This window comes from Pyrus communis, chromosome 7 (genome assembly GCF_041283825.1).
Source record: "Pyrus communis isolate YQ-2024b chromosome 7, ASM4128382v1, whole genome shotgun sequence".
Classification (NCBI taxonomy): domain Eukaryota; kingdom Viridiplantae; phylum Streptophyta; class Magnoliopsida; order Rosales; family Rosaceae; genus Pyrus; species Pyrus communis.
The window spans coordinates 29,938,581-29,955,124 of NC_142571.1; the positions used below are offsets into that span (position 1 = coordinate 29,938,581).

Here is a 16,544-nt window from a genome sequence, read left to right on the forward strand (position 1 = left end):
TGCCTTGAAATAGTGAATTACCATATATAACATCAAGCACGATATATAAGGTTTAGAGCTTTCCATGCCTATTAACTTAAACCTCATAACTGCAAATGTTTCAGATCATGACAAACATAAACATATCTCTGAGAGAAATGGTATTGTGGCTACCACTGCTTAATTATTGAAACGTACGGCTAATTATCAACTAGTAATAATATTATTTTGAGGCCAGAGCTTATACAAAATCTACGCAGCCAGGTTGTGTATGGAACTCTTGGCCATAAAGCGTCTCTACTTCGACGTTTTTGAAGATACTAATTACTTGCTGCAGATGGCAAGGTCTTACTATTGTCATCCCCTATTTAAGCCAAGGACGGAGGCGGACGTCGTTGCGCCTTGGTATGGAAACGAAGAACAGCATAAAGTGTCACCTTCTCCACCTCTTCAGGATTGTTACGATTATGTGGTCTGAGTAGAGAGACTACAGTTGCCAAGTCCTCGGCCATGAGCACAAATGCTTCTACTTTTGTCCGACTTTTGACATGTTTGCTGGAGACTGGAACTTCGGTGAAACAGTTTGATGCCCAATTGAGAAGCTCTTCCCCGTAAAAGTCACCTTCCCTGAGGAGCTTGATGGCCATTGATGAGATTCCTTGCCCAGCATGACTATCACTTGACGCGTAGGTCCACAATGTCCCTTTGATAACGAACAACATGCAATCGAGTGGATCTCCCGTTCGAAAAACAAAGCTGTTCTCAATGTACGTCGCTGGCTTTAGATATTCGCACATCTTCTTCCACACTTTTTCATCCATGTCTTTAAGCATTGGTATCTGTAGTATACATACACAGGTTAATCTACTGTACTCTTTAATTTGAACAATAATTTTGTAATGAATGTAACATTAACCTAGTTTTAGTAATAACAATGTGATTCTGTGTTGTTAACTAACTTAGCATTATTGTATAACTATGGACTATAAACTTTAAGATTATAGTGCAATCTTATCATTATTGTAATTCAAACATCGAATGTTAACATCATTTTGTTTTAAAACAATGTATTCCATAAATTAATGGTGAGAGATAGAGGTTGAGGAACATACTTTCTTAAGTGCTTTTTCAGCTTCCTGTTTTTTTTTACTTTGTCGTCTCATGTCCACTGTTTTTGTAGCTCCCATCAGTATAAAAGCCTGTCTCGCCACAAATCAAACAATTACTTAATATACTCGAAGAATGATCTCCGCAGTCCCAACTCCCAAACACAGAAAAATTGTCGAAAGTTAATGTACAGAGAGACTTAATATACCAACCTCCACGTTTCCAATGAGATATATAAACAGTAGCAAGCCAATGACTGAAATGAGAATCGCAAACAAGTTTTCCAACACATACGTACTTGTGACCAGATTTGTCCCAAAATTACTGCAAAATATTAGACAATGTTGCCGAATTAGATAATCCCAAAAATTTTATTCGTTACATATTTTTCTGAAAATTGTTGGTTGCCAATGGATATATAATGTACCTTAGATTTCGCAAGCCCCACCAGAAAGAGTATACAAACTTCTTTCCGAACTCTTGATCTGGGTTTTCATTTTTAAGGGAATCGAGAAATATTCCAAAGTTAAATGGAGATGAAGCACCATCTGGAGTATCCAACGGGCAACGATACTTTAGATATTCGGTCATATTTATTGCAGTAGAATTCACAGTAACCAAGCAATTCTGGTTTAGAGGTCTGGTAATGTTCGCACTATCGCAGTATAAAGTGTCCTCGCATTTATCAATACATTGTCTACAAGCCTCATACCAACATGATACCGCTCGTTGAATAGAAAAAAAGTACCAAAAAGCTCCGAGTACCTAAACCCATAACGTGCAAACACAAAACTCTAGATATTAGTCTACCTGTTAGCATATAATTAATTAATCTAGAATTTTCTCGTAATTAACGAATGTAATATCAATTGTAATCAATTGATTTAGAACTTCTACCACATATGGGTTTTCTCAAAACCTATATTTATTGTAAACATTATACATAATTAATCAAGAAGTTATATTTCTACCTAGTATCATTCCTCCACCAGAGTCTAGCGATCTAACCATATCATCTTTTTTGCAGCCAATAAAAAAGAAACTTACGGTCGTTCTCTTCTTGTAGGACTTTCTCACACCAGCAATAAAAAATAAAAATAAAAAACAAATCACAGCAGCCTTTACTCCCTTATTGCAGTCTCACTCCCATAGTTTTTAGGGTTTTTGTCTTGATTCTTCTCCTTTCCTTAATGGCGTCTTCAACCTGTCATGTCTGAACTTCCTTCTTGCCTCAATTCTTCCAACACCTCACAGCATACCCAAGTCTCCTGCCCGCACCGTTTTATAGACCCGACTCGGCTCCTTCCTTCGTCGGCGCTCACTTTGCTTCCCTGCCTGATCCAAATTATTAATCCGATACCCCAACTCATTAAATGATCGGACAATCTTCCATCTTTCATGCTTCTCAATTTTACAATAGCCCAATCAATGTTTATTTGCGTAATGGTGAAACAAACAATGTTATCTATATTGGTATCGTTCATCTCACTCTTGGTCCTATTAAATTTCATCTTCGTAATGTATTTTTTTTATTCCTGAACTTCGAAAAAATCTTCTCTCCTTGCTCTCTTTACTCAAGCAAATCTTGTCTTTTTTTGTTTTTGCTTCTAATTTATATCAAATCTATGACTTAGGTACTGATTTCTTGCTTTTTCAAGGTGTAAGGATGGGTTTGTCCTTTGTCCCTGTCGTTTACTGTCTCCGATGTCCACCATGCCTTTACCGCTATTTCATCATCCACTTAGCACCAATGACTTGGTCATCCTTCGTCGCCTGTCATGTCTCGCTTAGGTTTTGATAACAAATCAACAAATTTTTTGTATGGGATGCGCTCTTAGCAAATCAAGGCAATTTTCTATTTATTCTAATACTAATAATCGTGCTTTCTCTTTATTTTATATTGTTCATTCTAATGTGTGATGTCTCTTGTTGCTTATGTTATAGTTTTTTTCATTATATTTTATTCAACGATGATTTTTTTGCTACTCCTGGATCTATCTGAAACAAAAATTGGAAATTTTTGATATCTTTAAAATCTTTGTGGCTATGGTTCGTAATATCTTTCAAGCTACTATTCAAGTTCTCCAAAGTGATAAAGGTACGAAGTATGTTAATCAATGTTTTTCTACTTTTTGTCATGAGTTGGGTATTGGATAACGCTACTTTTGCCCCCACTCGCAAAAAAATGGCTTGCCAAATGAAAGCATTGCCATATATGTTAGGATATAAGTGTGTGATATGTGTGTGTGGAGGATATAACCATGTGTCACAAATGTATTGGTGGAGTTAGCTAAGAGTGTGGTATTTATAAGACAGGTTGTGTACAATTGAAAGTAATGAAAAAGAAACAATAAACAGTTTCCCTCCTATCTTTCTCTCTGTGTTTGCTTTGGCGCTTCGATACTTTTCCTCCATTGTTGCTGCACACTTGTTGACATGGTATCATCGCCGGTCATGGCTGACGCCATTGTCTGACGATCTTGCCGTTCTCGGTGCTTCCGCTTTTCGTCGCTCTTTCGGTAGTGTTCTCTCGGTTTTCTTCTCGTTACAGTCGGTTGCCTTCTCAAACCCTAACATTTGGGGTTTCTTGGAGACTATTGCCATTCGTCGTTTTGGCTGAAGGTATCAGTTGTGTTTCTTGATTTCTTGCTTCTGTTTGAGAATCTTGGTGTGGATTACAGTGTTGCAACTCGTTGATTGTTGATTTGTCGAAGATTGTCGGTGAAGTTGTTAATTTCTTGAGGATTGTTCATTTCTTGCTTATGTTTGTGAATCTTGCTGTTGATTGTGGTGTTGATCGTTTATCTCGACTCGTTAATTGCTGATTTGTCAAGGATTGTTGATAGTATTGGTTTCTTACGGTTCTTGCAAAGATTGTTCGTTGGTGATTAATCATGGTGACGTCTGCACAGTTAGCTCTTACTCAATCCCCTATTTCCTCCCTCATACCGAGTGTTGGAAATACGGTTACGGTCAAGTTAGATGATTCTAACTATGTTACTTGGAACTTTCAAATTGAATTGCTCTTGGAGGGCAATGGCATTATGGGATTTCTTGATGAGTCTATTCCCTGTCCTGCTCAACATAATGCAGTTGAAACTGCTACTGGTCCTGTGATTGATACCTCCTCTCTAACTGATGCTTACAAAGTTTGGAAAATTCATGATAGAGCTTTGATGACTCTCATTACTGCTACTTTGTCACCTGCTGCCTTATCCTGTGTTATCGGCTGTCACAGTTCCAAGGAAATGTGGGTTAATTTGAAAGAACGATTCTCCAGCATGACTCGAACGAATATTGTACAGCTGAAGATTGATTTACAGAACATTAAGAAAGGGGCTGAAGCTATTGATCTTTATCTTCAAAGGATCAAAGATAGCAGAGACCAGTTAGCTGCGGTTGGTGTAAACATGTCTGATGAAGACATTGTTATTGTTGCTCTGAGAGGTTTACCACCAGAGTACAATACTATAAAGGCTGTTATTCGAGGGAGAGAAAACCTTGTTTCCTTGAAGGAACTAAGGTCGCAGTTAAAGGCTGAAGAAGCAACACTTGAAGAGGGCTTTAAACAGCCACTGATGACTGCAATGTATGCCACTAATTCAGGTTCTGTGTATGAGTCTGGTGGGACATCTGGTACTAACTCTTCTACTTATCAATATCTCCCTGGTTCTCAAATGATGCAAGGTGCTCTAATGCCTAATATGCCACAGCTGGTTCAAATGCCTAATATGGTTCCACTGGGTCAAGTACCTCAGTACACACAATTTCAGCAGTTGCCTCTTCCAGGACCGTATGCTTTTGTATCACAAACTGGGTCTGGGACTTATAATAATTTCAGGGGGAATAATTTCAAACATAAAGGCAAAGGGCAGAAGTTTAATGCTAGATTTCAGGGTTCTTCTCCAACAAATGTTCATGCTCAAGCTAATTTTCACAATGTTAGCCCTCAATCATCTTCGGTGCAATCTTATAATCCTTTGTTAATCTGTCAGATTTGTGACAAAAAGGGTCATTCTGCGCTTCATTGCTTTCAACGGGGTTGCCAAATATGCAATCGAGTGGGTCACACTGCGGCTACATGTTTTGATAGGGGAAATTCAGCAATGTCTCAGCCTCTGAACTCTCAGCAGTTTCAGGCATCTGGTCTGTCTCAACCTATGTACTCTCAGCCGTTTCAGCCGTCTGGTTCCCCGATTCACCCTGTGCAACATATGAATACCAAGTATATGAACAATTCCTCTATGGCACCACAAGCTCAGTCTCCTATGGCTTTCCCTGCAAGGACCAATCCTTCTCCCTCTGCACCACAACAAGAGTTTTGGTTGCTTGACTCGGGTGCAACCAATCATATGACCTCCGAGTTGTCCAATTTGCAAGCCTCTACTTCATATCCATCTAATGAATTGGTCACTGGAGCTAATGGAGAAGGTTTACCTATTTCTCATATAGGGCAATCTTGTATTCCTACTCCTTCTCATAAATTCCAGTTAAACAACGTGCTTTGTGTTCCGCATCTCTCTCAACATTTACTTTCTATGTATCAATTATGCAAAGACAATAATTGTCGCTGTATTGTTGATGCATTTTCTGTGTGTATACAGGACAAGGTCACCAACAAAGTACTCTTCCACGGGCTGAGTAACAATGCCGTTTACCCTCTTCCCTTGTTCAAACCATCCAGACTTCAACCTACAGCATATCTTGGACAGAAAGTGCATGCTACTCTTTGGCATTGCAGATTGGGTCACCCAACCAATTCTATAGTTCAGTTAGCTCTTAGTAAGTCAGCTATTTCCTTTCCTTGTAATTCCATACCTCAAACATGTATTTCTTGTTTGAAAGGCAAGTTTACCAAATTGCCGTTTCCATTAGTAGCAGCCAAATCCAATGTACCCTTTGAAGTCATACACACGGATGTGTGGGGCCCTGCACCTGTCATGTCTATTGAAGGTCATAGATATTATGTGTCCTTTGTCGATGAGTGTACCAGATATACATGGATTTTTCCCATGATCAATAAAGCTGCCGTTTGTGATCTTTTCATTCAATTTCATGCTTTCATTCACAATTTCTTCTCTGTTAATATCAAAGTGTTGCAAAGTGATGGTGGTGGGGAATTTGTTGGGTCTGTTTTTCAAAAGTTTCTCAAAACCAAAGGCATTTTGCATCAAATGTCCTGTCCCTACACTCCTGAACAGAATGGGTTGGCTGAAAGGAAAAATAGACACCTAGTTGAGACTGCCATCACTCTACTTCAGCAAGCATCCCTTTCCTCTAAATTTTGGTTTCATGCTTGTGCCACAGCCACTTATCTTATTAATCGCATGCCTACTCCTGTCTTGAAAATGCAATCTCCTTTTGAAGTCTTGTATCACTCTCCCCCTCGCCTTGATCATCTCAAGGTGTTTGGGTGTGCTTGCTATCCTACTTTGAAACCATATAGACCAAATAAGCTGGCCCCAAAAACCACACAGTGCATATTTTTAGGGTATGCAGCTCACTACAAAGGGTATATTTGTTATGATATTAAAGATCATAAGCTCATTGTCTCTAGGCATGTTGTATTTGATGAGGATCATTTTCCCAGTGTACCCATGCATTCATCTAGTTCACTATCCCATGTGTCCCACTCTTCGGTTCCTCATCCTAATACTTTTCAGCAGCCGTCTCTTATTCCTATTCCCTTTCCTTCTGTTGATTTTATACCTCCCCATATGTCTGCCCCTCATAATGTTACTCAGTCCTCCTCTTCAAGACATGGTGATCTTGTCCCTAATTCCACTTCTTCCTCTGTGGATACATGTTCACCATCAGTGGAACAGTCTGACCTTCATCCTGATGTCACTGTTTCTCAAGTCCCCGAACTACAACCTGTTTCAGTGTCTCAGATTCCTACTCATCCGATGCAAACCAGGTCCAAGTCTGGCCATTTCAAGAAAAAGGTACTTCTTGCTCAGGTTCATGTGTCTTCTGTCAAAGAACCACAATCTTTCACAGCTGCAGCCAAGTCTATTGAGTGGAGGACTGCTATGGACGAAGAAATGGCAGCCTTGGTTAAACAGAAAACATGGCAGTTGGTTCCCCTTCCTCCTAACAAGAATTTGGTTGGTTGTAAATGGATCTACAAGGTCAAAACCAATCCTGATGGTACCGTTGCTCGATACAAGGCCCGGTTGGTGGCCAAAGGTTTTTCCCAAGAAGCAGGTCTTGATTATTATGAAACCTTTAGTCCTGTGGTTAAGCCAACCACAGTGCGGCTCATGTTATCCTTAGCAGCAACTAAAGGATGGAGATTAAAACAGCTTGATGTTAAAAACGCGTTTCTGCATGGTTTTCTTGATGAAGAGGTGTATATGTGTCAACCCCAAGGATTTATTGATCCGGATCACCCGGAACTTGTGTGCAAATTGGACAGGTCTCTCTATGGCCTTAAACAGGCCCCTCGAGCTTGGAATGAACGTTTTACCAGGTTTCTTCTTACCTTGGGTTTCCAATCTTCATATGCTGATCCTTCTTTATATGTGAAGCATGATGGACAGTCTGTGGTTGTCTTATTATTGTATGTTGATGATATAATTCTCAGTGGTGATGATGAGACTAAAGTTCAAGCTGTGATAAATCAGTTGACTAGTGAATTTGATATGAAGGATTTAGGACTTCTTCATTATTTCCTCGATCTTCAAATTGAATATCAGCCTCATGGTTTATTTGTGCATCAAACCAAATATGTTTCTGATTTACTTCAGAAGACCAACATGTTGGATAGCAAGTCTTGTACTACTCCTTGTCATCCAAACCACAAGCTCCTTAATCATGGAAGTCCTCCCTTTCTCGATTCAGGCCTTTATCAGAGTATTGTTGGGGCCCTTCAATATTTGACCTTTACTCGACCGGATATCGCTTATTCCTTCAATCAGGTTTGCCAGTTCATGCACTCTCCTCTCGAGAGTCATTTTGTTGCTGTTAAACGCATTTTACGATATCTCAGAGGTTCCAGGTCTCTTGGTTTATGTTTTAAACCTGGTCTGTTGGATATTAAAGCCTACACAGATGCTGATTGGGCGGGTGATCCCAATGACAGGAGGTCCACCACGGGGTTTGTTGTGTTTTTGGGGTGTAATCCTATCTCGTGGAGTTCTAAGAAGCAGCATACTGTTAGTAGGTCCTCCACTGAAGCTGAATACCGTGCTATGGCGACCACAACTGCAGAGGTGGTTTGGTTACAACAGTTACTCCAGGATTTACATCTTCCGTGTCCTGATATTCCTCTTCTTCACTGTGACAACATCTCTGCCATGGCATTGGCCACGAATCCTGTTTTACATTCAAAAGCCAAACATATAGAAATCGATTGTCATTTCGTTCGTGAACGTGTTCAGCAAGGCTCCATTATGTTGCAGTTTGTCAATTCTGCAGATCAGCATGCTGATATTTTCACCAAAGGCTTGTGTTTTCCGTTGTTTAGTTCTCATTGTAACAATCTTATGCTTGGTAGTACCTCCCATAAGATTGAGGGGGAATGTTAGGATATAAGTGTGTGATATGTGTGTGTGGAGGATATAACCATGTGTCACAAATGTATTGGTGGAGTTAGCTAAGAGTGTGGTATTTATAAGACAGGTTGTGTACAATTGAAAGTAATGAAAAAGAAACAATAAACAGTTTCCCTCCTATCTTTCTCTCTGTGTTTGCTTTGGCGCTTCGATACTTTTCCTCCATTGTTGCTGCACACTTGTTGACAATATAGCCACCTTACTACGAGCCTTACTCTACACTGCAGGGCTCCCTCGTGAATTATGGGCTAAATATGCCTTCACAACCGTCCACCTCATTAATCTTCTTCCTACCTCTCTCCACACCTAATTTGCAGTTACAAACCTCCACCGAGGGCCCAACTTCTGCCAGATCCAGTCTTGCAACCTCCCACTACTTCTCTTGTGCGGTCCTGTCCATGTGTCACGGCTGGCCCATTTCTACCTACTGACCTACCAGTGTCTGACCCCTCTCCTAATTCCCAGTCCCACCGCCACTGTTCAGCCCCCAACTTTCCCAAACAGCCCAGCGCGCCAGCCGTCATCATCAATACGCTAGCTTTCGCACCAGCTCGCCCCGTGCCGGTTTCCAATGCGCTCACTTCAATGCCAAGCGCAGCGCTCAATCCACATTTCATGCGCCTCAGCAACCCACGTCCATAACATTCAGGCCCCACGACACAGACGCGTGTTTTCTCTTATGCTGCCGTGTCTGCCACCAGCACCAACAATGTCTCAGCGTCTCTTGCTGCCCCCTTCCGTCGCCTGCTTTGCGCTGACTACCTCCTTTGTTCAGTCCACTCGTCCCATGGTCACTCGGCTACGTGACGGCATCTCCAAACACAAAAAACTCGAATTGATATCACTGTTCGGTATCCTCTTTCTCATGCTCTTTTAGCGTCTAATGATTCTAGTAAACCCATTTGATTTTCTCAAGCTTCAAAGCATCCTGAATGGCGTTAGGCCATGAATGAAGAAATAATGCTTAACTTCGCAATAAAACATGGTTTCTTATTCAATAAGTCATTTTTAGCTTCTTAGACACCAGTTTTATTTTTAGCTATGGAATTGAATAAATCAAACGAAAACACAGACAAGATTAAACATAGGTATGTTTGAAAGGTTAAAAAAGATTAATGTCTAAAACAAAAAATTTGTATTTTTTTCAAACATACTTTAGTATTTTCTTAAAAGATTAAGGAGGGCCCATTTAAATTTTCGCACATGACCTTCAAATTTTCACAGACGACCTTAATCGCGAGTTAGTTGACTCCTTAGAGTATCTTACTTGAACTTGCCTTTATATATTTTTTGCTGTCAATCATGTTGCTCAATTCACGAGTTCCCCTCGCATTTCTCATATGATTGCAGACAAACTGATTCTCTGCTATATCAAAGGTACTATGGATTTGACATCACTTTGACTCCTTAACTTGCTTCTGATTTGCTTGTTCTAACATAAATTGAGCGAGTTATCTAGAAACTCGCCACTCCACCATGGGCTACCACATTTATCTTGGCACCAATCTCATCTTTTGGTGCTATAAAAAGGCAACCGACAATGTCTCAATCTATCTTTAAACTTAAATATAGGTCCCTTGCTCATCAATGTGCTAATTATACTACGTGGCTTTATTTTCTTCTTCGCGAGTTTGGTGTTTGGCTATCCTTTCCAATTCTTCTTCATTGTGACAACCTCAGTGCCACCTATCTTGTTACTAATTCAGTTCACCATGCTCGTACTAGCTGCATTGACCTTTTTATCATTTTGGTCATAGAAATGTGGCTCTTTATGGTCATCCCGTTTGTTACACCTCTTCTGCCGATCTTCTTACTAAAGCTCTTCATCAACCGCATCATGGTGTACTTTGTTTCATACTCGTCCAATCAGGATTGTCCAATTGCAGGGGGTGGTGAGTGGTGGTGGTGGTGGTTGTTGTGTTTTTTCTTTGAACAAACGATAATATTTACACAAAGAGAAGTGGGAGAGTGGGTTAAGCCTCACAATGTGGTTCAAATTCGTATTTGGAAAGAATCGAACCTATGACCTTTTACTTACAAGTGAGAAGGAATACCACTAAACCGTAGTACTAAATGGCATGGAGGTGGTGTTAGGATAGAATTAATTAGGCTAGAATCTTCTCCTTAATTAAGGCAACGTAATATCAATTGTAATTAATTTAGAAATCCTACCACATATCAGTCTTCTCAAACCCTGTATATTATAAACGTTCTACATGATTAATTTAAAGAGTCATGTTTCTACACTATCATTTTCGAAAACAACAGCATCGGTCCATGATCCAACATTAGTAATTAACAAAGTAATAAAATATAATGTCAATTGAGTTGAAACTTACGTGACCGGCAAGAATGTAGAGAAACAAGTTGAAAAGACAATTAGCCCATCTCCCATTCATCCTTTTGAATACCTTGGCCAACAGGTGAATTCGAAGAACCCTCGGAACATATTGACCGAGAAGAAACACATTCACAAACGTTTTGTGTTCCACAAATCCTGAGCCTTCCCTTGGGTAAAACATTAGTATTATCAGCTGAAGAAAGTTAAAAGATAAACAAGGGTTAGGACATAGAACCATCAATTTCAGATTGCTACCAAAAAAAAAAAAAAAAAAAAAAATTAAAGTTTAGTTAATTTCTCTTACTTGTGGGAGGGGAATCAGAGCTAAAACGTCAATTATGATGGATAACATATTCTGAATTATTTTCCTGGCAATGGCATATTGAACCGACTCTCTGGCTTCCCATTTCTTACCGGAATTTCCCCCAGTTTGTTTCACTGCCTTGGACTGTTCATTTTTCGAGGTACTCATTTTGAGGGCAAAAATTTCACATATCAAATGCACGAGGAAAATGACATCTGTGAGTGATCGCATAACAAGAGCAACAATTTCCAACGTTTCGTCCGTGTGAAGGCACTTTTTATCCTGATTGAAATTCACAACATAAAAGAACAAAGGATCCAGAGAGACAGCAAATGCACATGAGATCACAAATATACTGTTCCACATTCTAAGGTAAGTCCCCTGATCCTGACGCACATCAAAAATCTTCTTTATTTTAGTTATCCTGAGAAACACGCAACAAACAACGAATGAAATTCATATGCATTCACCCTAAATCCTAATAATGAGGCCCTCGAGCTAACAAATTAAACAAGATAAAATGAGATATAAATCCGATTCTAATAGCAGCTATTAGATTTATTTCAGACTTCTTCGCTAAAACAAATATCCGTCCATAATGTAGCATAATAATGAATAATAATAATTTTCTAAGATTGACTACAATACTTATCTCTATTTATCTCTATTAATTAATAAAAATGAAAACTAACCACAAGGGCTTCAAAATTTTGAATTTTAACAAAAAACCATATACAAACTTTATTTAATGATAAGGACAAAAATTAAAAATTAAAAAAAAATTAAAAATAATCCAACCCAACCGCGGTAAGCACGCGCCAACCAATTCAAATATCAAATCAAGCCTTTGCTGTAACTGTGAGCATATAGAACTGATAAGAAGACTGCAAAATAAGCAATGGGAGTAGTACAACGAATTATAAGATGGAATGGATGAATGAAATAAATTATTTTTAAAATCATGAGATGGAATAGATGGATGAAATAAATTATTTTTAAAACATTTCACTAGGAAGGAAAACGTGAGAGTAAAGCTTCAATGACTCTTTTTTCTTTTAGAAAGGGAGAGAGAAATATGTTTACGTACAGAAAGAAAGAAAAGAAAAGTAGTAATTTTCAACAAAAAATCAACGGTGCAAAAGCATCACCCGAATTACTTTTTAAATATTTCATCGGGAAAGAAGAGAGGGAGTGTGTAAGGAAGAGAGATTGTGAGGGTAAAGCCAACCAAATCCTTCCAAACTGACATCAACAAACTCTAAAAAATTTTAAAAAGAGAGAGAAATTTGAGATAAAAAAATATATTGCTGACATCAATACATGACAATAATTTGTACAAAAATAATTTAAAAAATAGTGATAGTGCTAGTGTTCAATTTTAAGAAAGCCAGTGTTTAGTTTACGAAATAGTTAGCTTTTTGTTTAAGAAATAGTCGGTGCTTAGTTTACAAAATAGTGATAGTATTAGTTTATGAAACAGTGATAATACTAGTATTTGATTTGAAAAATAGTCAGTACTTAGTTTAGGAAATAGTGATAGTACTATTACTTGGTTTAATATATATAGTCTATTGTGTTCGGTTTAAGAAATAGTCAGTGTTTAGTTTACGAAATAGTAATAGTACTAGCGTTCAATTTAAAAAATAATCAGTATTCAGTTTATGAAATAGTTAGTGTTTAGTTCAAGAAGTAATGATAGTACTAGTGTTCCGTTGAAGATATAGTTAGTGTTTAGTTTAAGAAATACTATTCAATTTAAGAAGTAGTCAATGTTTAGTTTACAAAATAGTGTTTGGTTTAAGAAGTAGTTAATGTTCAGTTTAAGAAGTAGTCAATATTCAGTTTAATAAATAGTCACAGTATTAATGTTCATAAAACTAAATAATGAATTTTTTCTTTATTTTTGATTTTGTAATATTATTACTTAGTTTGTTCTAAAACAATTGAAAGAATAATCAAATAATAAAATAATAAAATAAAAATAAAATGTTTATGGAATGAGGTGAAAGGAGAGAGAAGAGTGGGGAGGTGAAAAAATAAAAAATAAAATAAAAAAGAGAAAAAGTTGATGCGGATGAGTGAGGTGAAAGGAGAGAAAAAATGGATGTACGAAAAAAGGAGAAAGACAAAGAGGTTGCGCGATTAAGTGAGGAAGAGAGAGTGTGTATGTGTGATGTGACGCGCTGTTTTTTTTGTGTTTTTTGGTTTTGTTGTTATGTAAAACTTTTGTTATTTTCATTAAAATTTGAGTCATTTTTATTAAAGTTTAAACCTTTTTTATTAAATAAAGTTAGTAGATGGTTTTTTGTTAATTAAAAGTTTTGAGAAGTCATTTTCATTAAAGTTCCCTTAATAAAACCCTCTTTGTCAACCAAAAGAAGGTGTAAAGACTACTTAATCTTGTATCACACAAAAAAAAGGATAGACAATAATATAATTTCACAGGTTCAAATTTTACTTTTTTTTATTGAAACCTCACCTACATGTGATGTTCAATTACCTTCAATATTTAAAATAAAAAAATAAAAAAACCAAAATAAAAATCTCCCACTCCCCCCACGTTCTCTCTCTCTCTCTCTCTCTCCCTCCCTCTCTCCTTCTCATTTTCTAAAAAAAATATGTTCATACATACAAAGTGTGTAGATAAATGTTAGTATATATTTAATAGAATTACTATCTAATGATCAAATGTAATTCATGTGAACAGTTGTAGACCACCACAAGAAGTCCAAATGAAATCAGACTACTACCAAAATATTTTAGAAATTTTCACTGTACACAACAAATACAAAAACTACTTTTTTTTTTATTTTTTTTTATCTCACTTTGATATTCTAGATGATAAATCTACATATTGCTATTTGTCAATTTTCCGTCCCGAATTTGTGTTAAGCTTCCAATTTTCTCTTAAATTTTAATTCTAGCCAATTTTCCCCTACCCCAGGACGTTAATTATTGGAATTTTCATGTAATTTTCTATCTATTTTGGTCATATGGTAAATGTTTGAGGGTAATAAAGTAATTTTATCATTCATGTGGACAACATATTATTTTCTTCTTCTTCTTCTCTTCCACTAGTTGACTCCGTACATTTACCTTCAACCCTAAACCCTACAGGTGATGTTCAATTACCTTCAATATTTAAAATAAAAAAATAAAAAACCAAAATAAAAATCTCCCACTCCCCCCACGTTCTCTCTCTCTCTCTCTCTCTCTCCCTCCCTCTCTCCTTCTCATTTTCTAAAAAAAATATGTTCATACATAAAAGTGTGTAGATAAATGTTAGTATATATTTAATAGAATTACTATCTAATGATCAAATGTAATTCATGTGAACAGTTGTAGACCACCACAAGAAGTCCAAATGAAATCAGACTACTACCAAAATATTTTAGAAATTTTCACTGTACACAACAAATACAAAAACTACTTTTTTTTTTTATTTTTTTTTATCTCACTTTGATATTCTAGATGATAAATCTACATATTGCTATTTGTCAATTTTCCGTCCCGAATTTGTGTTAAGCTTCCAATTTTCTCTTAAATTTTAATTCTAGCCAATTTTCCCCTACCCCAGGACGTTAATTATTGGAATTTTCATGTAATTTTCTATCTATTTTGGTCATATGGTAAATGTTTGAGGGTAATAAAGTAATTTTATCATTCATGTGGACAACATATTATTTTCTTCTTCTTCTTCTCTTCCACTAGTTGACTCCGTACATTTTATGTTTGAATTATTCATGGAAGTTTAATTAGCAGTTACAAAGTATTGGCTTTGCACCCAATTTAACAAAACAAGAATACGTTTTTGCCCTTATATAGTTGGCATAAGTTATCCGTGTGACTAATTGAAAAATTAGTTGAAAATTTTCAAAATCTAACACCAAAGGAAAATTGACTATTTATAAAAGTTCAAAAGATAATCGGCTAATATTAAAACTCAACGGAGAAATTGGCGCTACACAAGTTCGCATAAATCAACAATTAGGTCATATATGTATATATATTTCTTTTTTGAAAGGAAACGATTTCATTAGAACTTCAAATCAAGTAAAGCTAACTTGAAGGAGGGCATCCTGAAGAAATGCAGGAGGGACCTCACTCCAAAGTGATATTATATATGATTCTGTGTATATTTGTAGCCAATCCCATAAATTAGTATAAGAGTGAGTTTATCTATGTTAAATGTGACGCAACGTTTCCTTGGAGGAATGGTTATGAACGGGTCACTGTGTCTGTGTCTGTAAAAAGAAATTTGTCTTTGTTAAAAGTTTTCACTGAAATCAACTCCTCGCGTCTTTGAAGTCTAAATAGTGAATCAAATTGGCTGCCATATGCAACTCTGATGCCAGCTACTGCCCCTCATCCAATTAGATGAGTTCCGTAGCCTCGTTGCCGGCGCCACTATGTTGTATTGGGCGTTTTAAAATTAAAAAATAAAGGAATAGAAGGTGTTGTAATAGCCATATATAATCAAGTGTAGCGTTCCAAATAGCATAAATTTCTTACACATTTTGGGACTCTCCGTGGATTTCCAACGCTTTATCATTCCCATCGCTGCGCCATGATGCGCTGCTATACCTTGAGAGTGACAAATAACAGCAAGCTAAGATAATTCGAAATACTGAGAGAGAGAGAGAGAGAGAGAGAGAGAGAGAGAGAGAGAGAGAACGAACCTGTCTGTTACAGCCTGGTTCTCCATATCTGGATCCATAATAACTTAAATATATATGGACTCAATGACCTTGATGATGAGTAATAAAGATTACCTAATAAATAGCTACGACGAGGTTTTCAGTTTACTCGGTGGAAAGAGACTAGCGTGCAGAGAGATAGCATTTGGGTTGAGTGGCAGAAGCTGAAGCTGAAGCTGCTAGCTGCATTGCCATTCTATTTAATAAAATTCCAGTTTGTCTTTTTATATGACGTAGGTTTTTAATATGACGTAAGTCATTTTATAATATACACTTTACTTGAAAGTGAAAAGTTTTAGATTCGAAACTCTTGAATGGCGAATTCGATACCAAATTAGGTTGTCCATTGTGTGGCTTAACCGAACTCCCCATCCTCTTAGTGTAAAAATATCGATGTATTAAAAAAAATAGTTTAGCGGATAGGATCCACCAACACATTTGAGACTCACTTTTATTAGATCATCTCCAATCTTTGGGTTAAAACCTAAAATTTTTAACTCATAAACAATTTTCCTTCTCCAACCCTTTTGGGTTAAATTTTTAACCCGAGATTAGGATAA

The 16,544-nt window shown here is 37.1% G+C and overlaps 1 protein-coding gene across 1 annotated transcript; it reads right to left on the bottom strand.

Annotated features, from left to right (window-relative positions):
* LOC137734570 (cyclic nucleotide-gated ion channel 1-like) lies at positions 1-16,151 on the bottom strand. Its single transcript, XM_088697047.1, has 8 exons — positions 15,967-16,151; positions 15,800-15,871; positions 11,288-11,711; positions 10,982-11,176; positions 1,514-1,851; positions 1,299-1,410; positions 1,092-1,178; positions 1-818 (listed from the first exon to the last, which is right to left on the bottom strand). Exons 1-8 carry the CDS (start codon positions 16,002-16,004, stop codon positions 348-350), a joined length of 1,737 nt encoding a protein of 578 aa, XP_088553173.1. The 5' UTR covers positions 16,005-16,151; the 3' UTR covers positions 1-347.
* Between the last annotated feature and the right edge of the window lie 393 nt (positions 16,152-16,544).